Raw genomic sequence first — 13,715 nt, 5'->3', positions numbered from 1 at the left:
GGGGGAGGGATGGGGGGGAGCGAGAGACATAATCCTTTCCTTTGCCTTGTCTTCATTTTCAAGCTTCTATTCTTAATCATTAAATCGATTAGACAATTGTTTGGAGAGTAAAAGAATGAAGTTATACCAAAATCTGGTCTTCTCAAGAGAACAGTATATACAACAGTGCATCTATTCGTACCTTGTCTATCATGTCCGGTCTGTTTGTAGCTGCCAAAATTGTCACGTCCTTCAGCTGTTCTATCCCATCCATTTCCGTTAACAACTGAGCCAAGACACGGTCTGCCACATTTCCAGCACCTGAAGAGCTGATTAAAAAAAAAAAAAAAAAAAAAAGTCACAGCATTAGCTTTCCCTTCTTAGAAAATTGGAGAAAGGATATACTGTTCTTTTCAATTTACAGAGGTGCATCTTCTTATCTTAATTCTTTCTGATTTTTATTTTCACCTTCAATCCCTGAAACAGTATCAGTCATATGAAGTGAGTATAAGTAAATCGGAGAATTAGTCCTTCAAAAGATTTCTTGGTATTCAGTAAAGCAACTGAGGGGTTTTTTACTGACTACCCTGCTGTGTAGATTGTAAAGAATTTAACACAATGTGGATGTCTGGAATAAACATTTTTAAGATAACTGAATTCATGCAGCTTCTTTACTAGTCAGACAAACTTTCATTTTTAGCACCATCCAAGTGAGTGCTTACACCACCCTATGCGGTATAAAAAATTAGGTAGTTATGTATTTTGCAGAGTTGCTCTACATTTTTATGTTCTCCCCATCAAATGAGAATAAATTGAGTGTTGACCAACTGCCTCATAATAGCATTGTCAGTCCTTTACTCAGCTGATTTTCCAGATACCAGGAAAAAAACCCCAAGACTGAGAAACGGAAAACTCCAGTTTTGAAATCACCAATATGTGAAAAACCTAAACAGACAAGGCATAAACTATTCTAGGCATTTTTTTTTTTTTCTTTCCTTGAAATTAACTCTGGTAACGTTGAAGTTTATGGAAAATTTGCTCAAATTGCTTAACTATATGTAACAAAAAGCATTATAAAAATAAACTGTATTATTTTCATTAAAACTTCTAATATTTTAAAAAGAATAACCAAATGATGTACCACCTTCTTCCTAGACAATTCTTTGACACATAAATATGTGTGCGCATACATATATATGTCTGTGTGCATATATTCACACGTATAAGAAAGAATGCAGAAAAGGAAGACATTGCATAAATCAAATCAAGAGACCAAGCATATGTTGTGATAAATAATACATCTCATGAATGGTTGTGTTCTTTATAACATCCTTCTAAATCTGCATAAAAAGGCTTTATTTCTGAAACATTATAAAAAAAAAATAGGTGACCACACACCATATAATTTTTTATTTTTGAAAGGATACTAGACCTAGGAGATACTAGGACCATACACAGATAACCGTATACACTCATATGTTGGCAGACGCACTACACAAACAATGTATATGTGTGTTCCTTGTAGCACACAGCTCTATGTAAATTACGGGGGGAACCAGGGCAAGCACAGGCAGCAGCTCATCCCAAAAGTTCCCTCTGCTGAGCAGGGGCAGGAAACTGAAGCAGGCTGGGGAAAGCAGCTGGGGACTGCTAGATAGTGCCGAAAACGTGGGTTTTATCCTTCTTTGGCAAAAACCAGGAGCCCTGCTCTTGGCACGTGCCTAAAGCCTTGCTGTTTTCGACACAACCTTCCCTTGCGGACGGCACGCACACGCCTACATCTTCCTTCACCAATGTGACTGCTCTTCCAGGGCCATTCCCCCTTCCACTGCACACGGGAGGGCTTCATTTCTCGATCCTTAAACAGGCCCTTTTCAATGCAATTTTAAAAAATTAATCTCTCCAATTCTTCTGGATCCTTCTAACTTCATACTAAGAAGAGAAAAGAAACCCGATACTTAAAACAATGCCGGGTTTCTTCCTGCAACGTACATTTTTCTACTGTCACCACAAATAGGATTAAGATAATTTTTTAATCTCAAATTTTTTGAAAGTCCTTTTCCAAAAGCACTTTTAAATGTTTATACAGATATACAGGCACCTACATACGCAAATGCAGTACAACTATCCTGCCAAACACTAGTTTCCAAAGAGAAATACTAGATTTTAAAATATAAGCACTGCAATTATTTCCAACAGATAGAGCACACACACATATAGTTGCATAGTTATTACGCATGTATATTGCTGCAGCACTGCCATCCACCACCAGCATGCCTGCAACCATAGTGCTTCCTAAATGTCCCCGAGCCAAAGCAACAGTAATGACTCCATCGCTGCTGTACAGATCTCTTCCAAATAAGTTCTCTAACTTTCCTATTCTACAACTGGTTCTGTAATCTTCCAGTGCAAAACAGTTAACTTATCAGACCTAGTCTGGAAAATATCTTTAAAGAGCTATAATAAATGTTGGCTAACAGACTATTTAGGTTGCTAAGAAATATTAGAGAAGGGACTTGGGTTAGCTAGTCATCAGCTTTTCAGTTTGCTGCAGCCGCGTTAGAAATTCCCAAGTGATATTAGAGCATTTCTAACATACCCCTGGGTCACAGTCCCATTGACTTATAGAGGGCTGAACATGATAAAACACTTGAGGTGTTGGACAAGGATAGTAAATGCTTTTCGAAGGACACAGAGCTTAAAGGAAATTAAAATTAACTTTGTAACATAAGCTTGTCTCAGTAGGGATTCAGGCCTCCCATCTTGCATAAGTTTCACATTTACTTGACTTTATACCCAATAGACTGCACACAAGAAAAAGCTAAGCAAAGGAAAAAAATAATTGTAAGACTGGGACCAAAATGTTAAGATTATATGAGATGATCTGAAGCTAGAAGACTTCGGGGGAGATGCTAAACTACCTTTTTCTTTTTTTTTTTTTTAAAGAAACAAAGAAGAAATTTGGTTTTAAAGAGAGGTGGCTAGAACGGATATTACATCTTTCCCCAATATAAACATTTCTCTTACAAGCTTCAAACTGGAAAAAAAATAAATTAAAGAAGTGTTTATTCTAAAGAAAACCCCCACTGTTACAGGGGAAATGTACATTGCAAAGACTTTCATGCAATTAGGCCATAATCAGAAAATTGCAGCTAAGCAATCACTGATGGCATAATACTGCTCAAACAATCGAGGGGGATACCAGTGCATTATTAGGGGCTTTATTGTTATCTGTTAAAAGTAGAGTAAAAAAATTTTAAAACCACACACACAAAAACTATCAATAATAAAAACAGTATCAAATGAAGAGATGCCTGGGACCTATGACACCCGGAATTTCCAATTTCAGGGCTTTTATTTACATAGTTCACTAAGCTGTCATATGATGCACCATTTTTAGCACAGAGTCTACAGCAAACTAGCTTTTGGCTTAACAGGATACCCCATAAAAAAAAAAAAATCACAGGCAGGCACAGGTTTACAGCAAGAGATCTCTTTACCAGCTGCTTGGAGCTGCATCGGAGCCGCACGATGCGCTCCGAGAGCTCTAGCGCTGGCTAAGCTGTTAATCTGAAGGGTGACATGCAAGTATGCATTTTTCCATTTTCCCATGATTTCCCAGCAAGGGTTTCAAATTAACACAGGCAACGTTCATTAAGGCTACCCGGACTTTTGATGCAAACGGCAGCCAGAGAAACCAATTATGATTAACCCTCCAGTCCCACAGAGGCACTGCCAAAACCAACTTCCAGACAAGGGGCTGTCTTTGCCCCCCCCCACCTGACCTCCGCACGTTGATGTCATCATCACAACTGCATGGAAATAGCCCTCAAAAGGCACGTCCTGGTACAAACTAATTTCCTGTCAACACGTTGCCTGCAAATCCAGGCAGTCAGAATTAAGCCCCTCACATAATCCACGCAGGGCCATGTGTGCACGGGCGCGCGTATGCAAGAGCCGTGCCCTAACCAGAAATACCTTGAACTTCAAAATAAAAAACGTGTGAGCAAAGAGGAGTCTGGCTGCTCCGTAAGGGCCTGAGAATGTCAAGTGATCTCTTGTGTTGCCCTAATGAAATACATCAGTCTGTAGCCTATGTGTTATTTTAATCTTTTTGCCAACCCCTCTTTCTTTAAAATCCTCAATGAAGGAGTTTTAAAGGCAAAAAATGTCTTTGCTTACTAGTTTATTACATTAGTTAGAGCCAGATATCCTCCCCTATGTGATATTTCAGCTAATCCTGCAAGTGTCCCACCAGCCTCAGACCAAGCACACATGTGCTCCTGCACAGGCACTTCTCTTGACCATCAGAGAAGCTTCCTGAATGGCAAAAGCCTGTCAGGTAAGACTATCCGTGGATTAAAGCAGGCTATTGAAGGTGAATATGGAAAACAAAACCTGCTCTTGGTATTTTATTTTAGCTAAAGGCACTTCCAGTACATATTTTGACAGAATAAAACATGCATTCTACAGTGTACCAAAGCCTCACAATTAATCTGAATTAATTCTAGCCTTGTCTGATGGAACTCAGAGACTGTGAGCCCCAGCTCCAAATTCAGTATAGCAGGTGAGGGGTCCCCATAGCACCTTTTCTTTCTCTTATCTCCTTTGGCCTTATCCAATGACCGTTCCAACCAGCTGGATTCAGATTTCAGTGGGCACCGACATTTCCCCTTGAACATCTTAAGCCACTCTTGTACTTCCTGGGGATATAAAAGCAACTGTAGCCTGATTTTATCACTGCATCAAGGAGTACATACAGTTCACAGCTTATATAGTTCTTCAAGCTAAGGAGATTTTGTTTCCGGACATAACCAGATGTATGAAATCACCAGATTTAAATCTGTTACCCTTCTTGCTAAAGGCATTTTTTTGACAGCAACTGACTTCTTGTTTTGTACATTTTTACTTATTTCATTTCCTTTTCTTCTGTCCCCCCACCTTTATCTAACAGAATTTTTAATATTTGAAAACTAAAAGCAGTCCGAGAATGCAGTCATTATGGTTTCACCTCATGATGAAATTTGGAAAGCATCACCACTGTGAGCTAATGCAAATGTACACTTGCATCATCTGACAACCTAGAACACTTCCAAAGCCAATGGAATGAATGTTTTTTTCAGAACACCAGATGTCATTTTCATTGGAAAATGTATTTAAGTCTCAATCACCATTTAAATCCTGTAAAGGAGGACCAGTGACTCTCCATCCCACCACTGACTTCAATGGCACTGAAGCCTGTCTGAACACCTTAGCTTCAGAATCAGGACCTTAATTTAGTTATGCTGCTAAACTGTAGATGTGGAAATGCAGGAAATACTCACACAATAACATTCTGAGCACTCTTAAATTCACAGCAACTGTGAAGCTACAAAACCAGAAGGAAGTCTGGGAGGGCCCCTCTCCTGAAAAGCCCCATTTCTGCACAGATGACCCTACCTCCGGCAGATCCGCGAAGTCGAAGAGGCAGACCTCAGGAGAAGTATCCAGGGTAAGCAGAGGGATTAATTTCCATGCAGCTGAAATCTGTAACGCAGGTTTTGTGACAAGGGAGTACAGCCCACCTTCTTTTCCAAAATGTCATATCAGGCAAGATTTACATACAGATAAAAGCTTCCTTTACTATTTCCCCCCACCCCAACAAAAGAATTGCAATCATAATCAAAATTTACGTGTATTACAAAATACTTGTGGACGTGATATCATCTCAAATAATTCTTTCACTGGAATCTCTGGAAATAATTTCCTATCAAAACAAATGTAAAAATCATTGACATGACAAAATGGTTGGTATCAAAAAATTAATACAGGTTGAAATAGACCTTTCTGGCAGGACTCTCCACTTCTCCACAAACTACCGAGGTAAAAGGTTCTTGAAATACCAAAGCCCCCTGCCAGCACACTCCCACGCGAGAGTCTCCTCACTCGCACAGTCTGAAGGATTTTTATTGAGTCTGACATTTCTGTCAGGGGTTTGCAGGGGTAACCTGTCAGCAAGGAGCACCTGCCAAGTCCGTCTTTTCAGTCCAACTGCCGTGATCGTAATTAACTGTCACACTGTTTTATTTCCTTCCCTCACAAATTCTGGTGAAATATAACTTTGGCAGTTCAAGGTTTTCCACAGCATTAGAAAAAAATAAAATAAAAATAATAATCTACTCCAATAGCATTACCAGAAAAATAGTAATTGCAGCATCTTCCCAGATATCAAATTTCATTCAAAAATTCTATCAGTGGGACATTTTGTCCAGCAGAATGGACACTGCCATGCCAGAAAAAGCAGGCTCTTCCACCCAGATATACCCTGTGAAATATTAATTCAGTCAGAATATTCTTATATCTAAAGATAGCAGAGCAAGCCCTTATGTTAGCTTCGAACTTTTGTTTCCCTTGCTCGCTTTTGTTCCTTTTTGTTTCCTACTGGAGCTTCAAAACAAACTTTACTAAATATACTAGGTTTACAGAGACATGCGTGTTTACATAAGCAGCACAACATCACTATTTTTTCCCCTATAGCAGTTTTCCCTCTCCCCCTCAAAATCACACCACCAGACCTAGAAGTAACTCACTAGATTGGATTTCATTTCATTATAACAATATTTACTTATTTCTGCTTACTAGCACGATTCCTGGTTTGAGCTGCAAAACTGTCATCCTTAATTAGTAATTGATTCCTCTATGTACAGGCACTCACAACAAACGAGGTATTTCATAAAACAAAAAGGCATAGCAAGCATACATAGGCCTAAGCAATCATTGTTAAAACACTGGGCCAAATTCACTTCTGGCACATGTACGGTACAACTTCAATGCATATTATGAATTCAGACCACTACAGATACTACAGGCTTGGATGTTATTAAAAAGTCTGGGAGAGATACAGAGCATGCAAATCTTGTATGTTATCAGTTAAATATTTTGGCTATTCATTAAAAAAAAAAAACAAACCAAAACCCACAAACAAACCTCTTCAGCACTAAGATAAGAAACATTCCCCATAGCAGGGAATTTTCCTGCCTGTGTCATCAGAAAAACTCTGAAAGACGATAAAGCTAAACCCTTGCCTCCATCAGCACCCTACAATTAGATGCTGTCGTATTCTGTACACACCTGTATCAGCTATTACCTACTATACTGTTTCACATCTTCCCTGTTTACTCAAGAGCAAAATTCAAGTACTACAGAAGGGAAATCTCCAGAGGAAACCTGGGGAAGTCTGGGAAATTCAGAGACTAGGTAGAACATTTAGCTTTATAGTCACCTCCAGGCCAAAATGGTGTTTTGCCAACTGTCGATTCGCCAATTAAGTGCCGTTCATATCATCTGGTTTTTAAGACATTAGAAAAGCATAGAAGAATAAAAGAACTCCTAGCACTCCTTGAGTGGCCTCCAACTTCTAAGCAAGCTTCCTAAAAAGAGAAGATGAGCTTTGTGAAAACAGGAAACAGTGCTCAGCTGGCAGCAGGTGACTTTGAAACACATGGCCTACAGACTGCTGCAGAAACATCCTAATTATCCTCCACGGTGATGCAACCAGCCTCTTCCATTTGCCCAAATCTCTTATTATTGCAGCTTCCAGAAGTTAGTGAAGTAGGCCCAGAAAAAAGAAACGCAACGAAAGGAGAGAAAAGGAGGAAAGGCACCAGTTTGAGACGGGTTTGGAATCAACAGGCTTTCTTCCAGAAGGCTTTCCCCAAGCACATCTCCAAATCCTTGAGTACCTAGGTGGTGATCCATTATCCATTTCCAACTGCCTGCAACTAGTTCCAGATGCACATCCATGAAAGATGGACGTTAGACCTTGCACCGTCTAGCTAAAACAGGAAGGATCCTAATATCAAGAGTTCTCCTATTCTGTTAACACTGACATTGCCTTAAAAAAAAAAAAAACCAAAAAAAACCAACCCCACTAAAAACGCACACCTGATGCACAGTAAATTTCCCACTTCCTTTCTTTCTGTTTTCCTCAGCATTTCACCTCTGCACATTCCTGGAAGTTAATCAAGTTGAAAACTGTAATCAATCATGTCTACCAGGGAAGCAAGTACAGTTTAAGTTGGAAGTATTACAGACCTAGAAGTAACTCACTAGACTGGATTTCATTTCATTATAACAATATTTAAGTATAAGAGGTTCACTTTCATCTGGAATAAGTTTCATTTATAAGTTTTAATTACAAGTATGTTCCCCTTGTATTTAATTTAAAATAGAGAAATAAAAAAAATTTTAAAAAGACCTTCAATTGTTATAGTCCTAACCCCGCAGGCAGCTGTAGCCTGCTTGGGCCCATTTAGTGTGGGTAAGCTGACCTTTTTCCATAACCAACGCCGTACCAGGAATTGAAGCGGTCACCACGTATGCCCACTTCTGATCCCTCTAATCATGGTATCTGTTTCAACTGGGCCTCTGGCAGAGGCTCAAATTCATGTCTTTGACTGAAGCATCTTGCTGCAGGTCAACTTTGCCACAGCACTCCCAAGCACTGCAGAACAGGCTTACCTACATTAACAGACTTGATTAATCCCTCTAAACCCTGTACATTTATCCATGCATTTGAATGTCTTCAAGAAAAGGGTTTACAGATCCAGTCCTGCTTCCACTGATGCTAATGAAAGTCTCTACTGACTTCAAATGTCCGAATTATAGTACAGGCTGGCAAAGTTACAAATTACTGGTTTTTTTAAACAAAAAGGAAGAAACACAGATTTAAAACACATTGTGATAAAGGATTCTTGATAGACAAGAATCATTAATGAGTTTGTTTTAAATTTAAAGGGATTGCAGACATTTATCGTGTATACACACAACCTGCGGGTAATCCTATTTGTTAAAATTGCTATTCAAAGCAAATTACAAGCTTTACTGTAAAATTAAATTGTTCCAAAACTTTACTTTTTCACCACTCCTTGCTAGGCCTAAAATAGCAAGCTGGCACTGGGCATGCAGCTTTTTTCCCCAGACAATATTTCTATTTGGATACCAAATTCCAAAACTTGAAAGAATTCAGACAGCAGTCACAAAAGCTTTGAATGCCTCAACTCTCTATCACATCCAAACACAGCTCAGATATTGCAGGGAATCAGCTGATGCTCCCCAATTCAGGGACAACCAGTGCCAACATAAGCCAGAAACTCAAAGCTCCTTGCCTAACTGAGCCAGCTGCTAGAATCGGGTCCCTCACAACGCAAGTATGGCACAGGAAAACTCCGTTTCTTCCGTGTATTCTTTGTTCACTTTCTTTTGCCTTTGCATGAGTAACGTTAGGGTGACAATACCTCCTCCAGCTCTACTACTGGTAATTTACCCTGTGCAAGGTGGTTTTCTGCTGAGAACCTCTATCCTACCTAATGCCACTTTGCTCTGTCCCTGCAGGGTCCAACCCGTAGGTTTCATCACTAGCATGCAATACACTTCTTCATGAAGTGACCTCCTTCATGACAGAGGCTGCCAGTTACACCAGAGAATTTGCATAGATACAAAAATGCGATGGTGTGTTCAGGTGTACAGTGTAGTATGTCCTAAAGTGTAGTGTGCTAAAATATTCCAGAAAAACAGATGGCTTGGTTTAAAAACCAGAAGATTTAACACAGTCCCTGTTAAAAGCAGAGGTGGCACAGTATAGAAGAGAAGCTGCTGTTCTTCACAGCTTCATTCAGAAGCCTGAGGGTCTCAAAAGTTAGGACTGCAAATATTTTAGTACCTAAAGTGAAAACAGTACATCTTTCAGATGTTCTGAGCATTTTAAACTGTGGCTTAGAAACGTATCTGTCCTCCCCCCCAGCACACAGGATAACATACCTCCCCAGAAAAGCATCACCATATTGTAGTTTCAGGGGACTGGTACCAAAGTCCCTTCCCTTTATCACTTCTACCCTCACTCTGAAAAGGTTAGCATTATTCATCTACTAACGTGTTTTGGCCTTCACAAGTCAAATTCAAGGTACTGATTTTGTCCCTTGTCTTTCTTTTTTTTCCCTTTGAAAATGGAATTTATCAGTGTCTTTCACATCAGTCTACAACATTTCCCATCTTACTTTACAAAGATTTGCAGTTAAAGGGGAAAATGCTTTGCTTCTGAAAAACAAGAAAAGGAACAAATATGTCTCTTGCCCAAAAATCCTAAAAATCCTACTTATATAAACAATGTCCCATTTCCAAAGCTGCAGAGATTTCTTAAGTTCAGCAAACAGACTGTCTGCGCTGCATTTACACAGAGCCACGTTCATTCATCACTTTCAAGTCTAATTACCAAGCCATTTCCCTCTTGGCAACCTATAATGGCCAGAAGAATTAGGTTTTACATGGTCAGGATACCAAGGGATAACAAATACCCATAACTCTTTGCAGCTGTGCAATTTGTAAAGCCTTTCAAGCTTTGTCCGGGCAAGGGATTACTGCGAGGCAAACCTCCCTCCTCATGTGCTGCTGTATCTGGACCAGTCCTGCGGATCTCGCTTCAGCGCAGTCTCGCCTACAAAAAGTCATTAACAACATCTTTCAAAACTAAGGAGAAAGAAAAAAAAAAGTTGTAACCCGCTCGTGGAAGCAAACGCTAACTAGAACCACAGAATGGTGGAAAAGGCTCCATGCATCACGTAGTTCACCTCTCCCGGTGCACAACTGCTCCTCGCTGCACGTTAATCCGTGAAACATCAGTTTTGTTTTAAAGATGTCAAGTGGTAGGTTACTGGAGCTTCTCCCATATGACTAACTCACAGTGAAGGAGAATTGTCTACCAAAAGCCTTTCTGATTTGCAGAAGTTTTTCCTATCTTAATCATTTTTCCTATTCAAAACTCATCATGACACCTCTAACTTCCTACAATGCTTTCTTTGGCAGGTTTATCATCTATTCTTTAGAATCAGTTATAGTGAATGCCTCCCTTTTTCTTTATAGTCAGTCCATTCAGCCCCTAATTTTTTATTTTCAATTCTCTCTAAACTTCCTCTAACATCTCAACATAAACAGACAGAGAGGGAAAAATCTCCCAGGAGCGCAGTGTAACAGAACAAAATGCAGAAATGAATGCAGCTCAATTTATCTTTATCTATCTTCACTACTACATTGGAAACTCAAGTCCATTCAGAATCACCCTCTCATCTTCTTGCATCAAGGATCTCCGGACTTCTCCATCAAGCAACTGCTCCTTACACTGAACTATTTTTCTTCAGAGGTGCAGGATTATATTTTTGTAAATTCTCTTCGAGGTTGGTATGTATCTAGCCCACATTTTTAATTCTTTGATTAATATGTATTAGTTTGCTGCCTACATGCAAAATTGGGAGGGGGGTGTGGACAGACAAGAAGAAAAACCCAGGAGCTTATTTCATATAGATAAAACACATGGATATGGAAGTTCTAAGCAGGCTGGATAAGAAATAATCTTATCAGAAATAATATGTATTGACACTGAACAATGTCAATTAATATAATTTTTGCTGGCTTAAAAGTATTATTTCTTGTAATTAATAAACACGCACAAATACATTTTGCAAAACAGAACTGCTACACGAGACAGTTCCATTAGGTAGAGTGTTAGATGTATTACAATTACGGAGTTATGGCTTGGGAATGTATAATAAATAAAACACAGTGGCATATCTGAACACAGCTACAGTGTTCGCCATGGAGCAATGGCTTGTGCAGTGACAGAGACTCCACTACATGATGGAAAGGAGACATTATATTGAACGGTGCAAACAAGAAAATTCCTTAGCTTTCTTCATCGACCTGTACTACAATTAATTACAAAGTCTATTAGTTTGTATGTGCCTGCTGATGAGAAGGGATTGTTTAGTGATGTCTACAGAAGGTTGGGAGTAAAACGTTTGTGTTTTAAACCCACAAACTCAAATCTAAACAAGTAATAATGGGTTAATGAATACTTGGCAAAGTGCTTTGAAGAGCAAAAGCATTAAGCAATTACTCAATGTTATTTCACATCTGTATTGCAGGTCTGAACTACGCATAAAACTACTCACAACTTAACAGTTTAGGCTTCTCTGTATCTCTGGACACGTCCTGTTAGGATGAGGAGAAGTTACCTACCCAGGAGATTTGGGATGCAGCACATTCTGCACAAAGCCTAACAAGGATTTAAACTGAGAGGAAAAACTTTTACAAAGCTGTATCACAGAGTGTTTTTCACTGCCAAGGCAGAGAAAACTAATTCAACCTACAGAGGGAATAGGGAGACAATATAAACAGGTGTTTCCTTGAAAACTTACTTCAGTATGGTTAGTAATAGTACAGGAAATGGATCTCCAGAGGCCACAAATCGTTAGCATCTCTAATGCATTTGCAAATTCCTACTGTGCAAAGTCAGCCTGTAAAAAAAGGCCATTTCTAGTAAGTGCCTTGTCTGGTTTCCTACACCATTTAATTTCAGATGAATTTTATGAGAACTCTGCTACATATTTTACCTCCCATCTGGTTCAGATTTGACAATGAAATATTTGTGTGTCCCACCCTGTTCTTTTTAAAGCTCCAAAACCAGATGTCTCCAGCACAACACGACTGCAGCAGGTCATACCACATTCTTCAGCAAGCTGTGCCAGGCCTACTACCCCCCACAGACAGTTCCAGGTAAGGTAAAATTGGGTTGTTTACTCCCTAAAAGAATAAAGCAAACAAACAAACAAACTCAACACCTCTAGGGCACTCTGTGAAAAGGCTGATTAAAATGTACTATGGCTTATTCTTCCAAAAGGTTTTATCTTGATGAAGTGGTGTTTCTGAAAGCTAAACACATTAAGAATTGCAGCAGGGGGAGGTATTTTTTCCCCCTCTATTGGCTTGATTCCAGCACACATTTTTGCAACTTCTCTATTGTGATAAGCAGGCAGGTGTTCACAGGGTGGCTAGCATTTCTAGGAAGTTTACAAATTTCACAGTTGCATACATTGCATATGAGAAGGATGCTGATGAAGATGTCTTCTATCAGATTTTGCATTTTCAATGGCAAATGTGTTCATTTCTTAGCAGTTTCACAGGGCAGCTCTATGCTGCACCTGATGCCACCTCCTATAACATAAACAATTTATTTGTGCCGCTGAAATGTCAGAATGACACCTTTTATCCTTTCCTGCAGATACAAATTGCCCTTTTGCAATACAAAGGAATCTGTATGGATGCCGAGGTAGCTTCTTTTCCAGAAAAATGATGAAGTTGCAATGTGCCTTTAAACGGGACAATACTTTCTACATGCACATATTTGACAGTTTTTCATGCAAAACAAAACAGAAAAAAAGTACTTGCTCTCAACAAGTGATAGTATTTTATAAGAAGGTATCCCCCAAGACAGACCACTTACAGAGCCTCTCAAATCTTAAATGCTATAGTAGCAACTAAAACCTGCTATAATCCTCCTTCAGACAAGAGCTAAACATCTCTCGGAATCATCACAAAGCAGGATATTTAAAAAAAAAAAAAAAAAATTCTTAGGTGCTTGCACAATAATCCCTTTTTAGTGTCACTCATGAAAGGACATAAATGCTCTCAAATCTTTTAATGAAGTTTTTCCCAGTCTGGCAAACTGTTTAAATATAAGTATAAATTTAGGCATATGAGTAGTTTCCTTGGAAATTCCCGCGTTATATAGCATATGATCATATTGTTTGCTTGATGGAGACACTATATTAGGCCAGTGCAACAACCCTGGGAAAAGAAAGAAGTTAGTTACTGGAAATAAATGCAAGCTAAAACCACAGAAAAGAGCCAAAGAGCATGAGAACCAG

The 13,715-nt window shown here is 39.2% G+C and overlaps 1 protein-coding gene across 1 annotated transcript in view; it reads right to left on the bottom strand.

Moving 5' to 3' along the window:
• Positions 1 to 181: 181 nt before the first annotated feature.
• The window catches only part of SPATA5 (spermatogenesis associated 5), a gene marked incomplete at both ends in the record, with an annotated part of 62,006 nt that continues 48,472 nt past the window's right edge, over positions 182 to 13,715 (bottom strand). The window contains one exon of the mRNA XM_009583684.1: positions 182 to 308. Coding sequence (XP_009581979.1) covers positions 182 to 308 — 127 coding nt within the window. The remainder of the gene's footprint in view (positions 309 to 13,715) is intronic.

Source organism: Fulmarus glacialis, unplaced genomic scaffold, assembly GCF_000690835.1.
Source record: "Fulmarus glacialis isolate BGI_N327 unplaced genomic scaffold, ASM69083v1 scaffold10038, whole genome shotgun sequence".
NCBI lineage: Eukaryota > Metazoa > Chordata > Aves > Procellariiformes > Procellariidae > Fulmarus > Fulmarus glacialis.
Note: the sequence above shows the minus strand (reverse complement) of the source record. Positions and strands in the feature narration are given on the sequence as shown.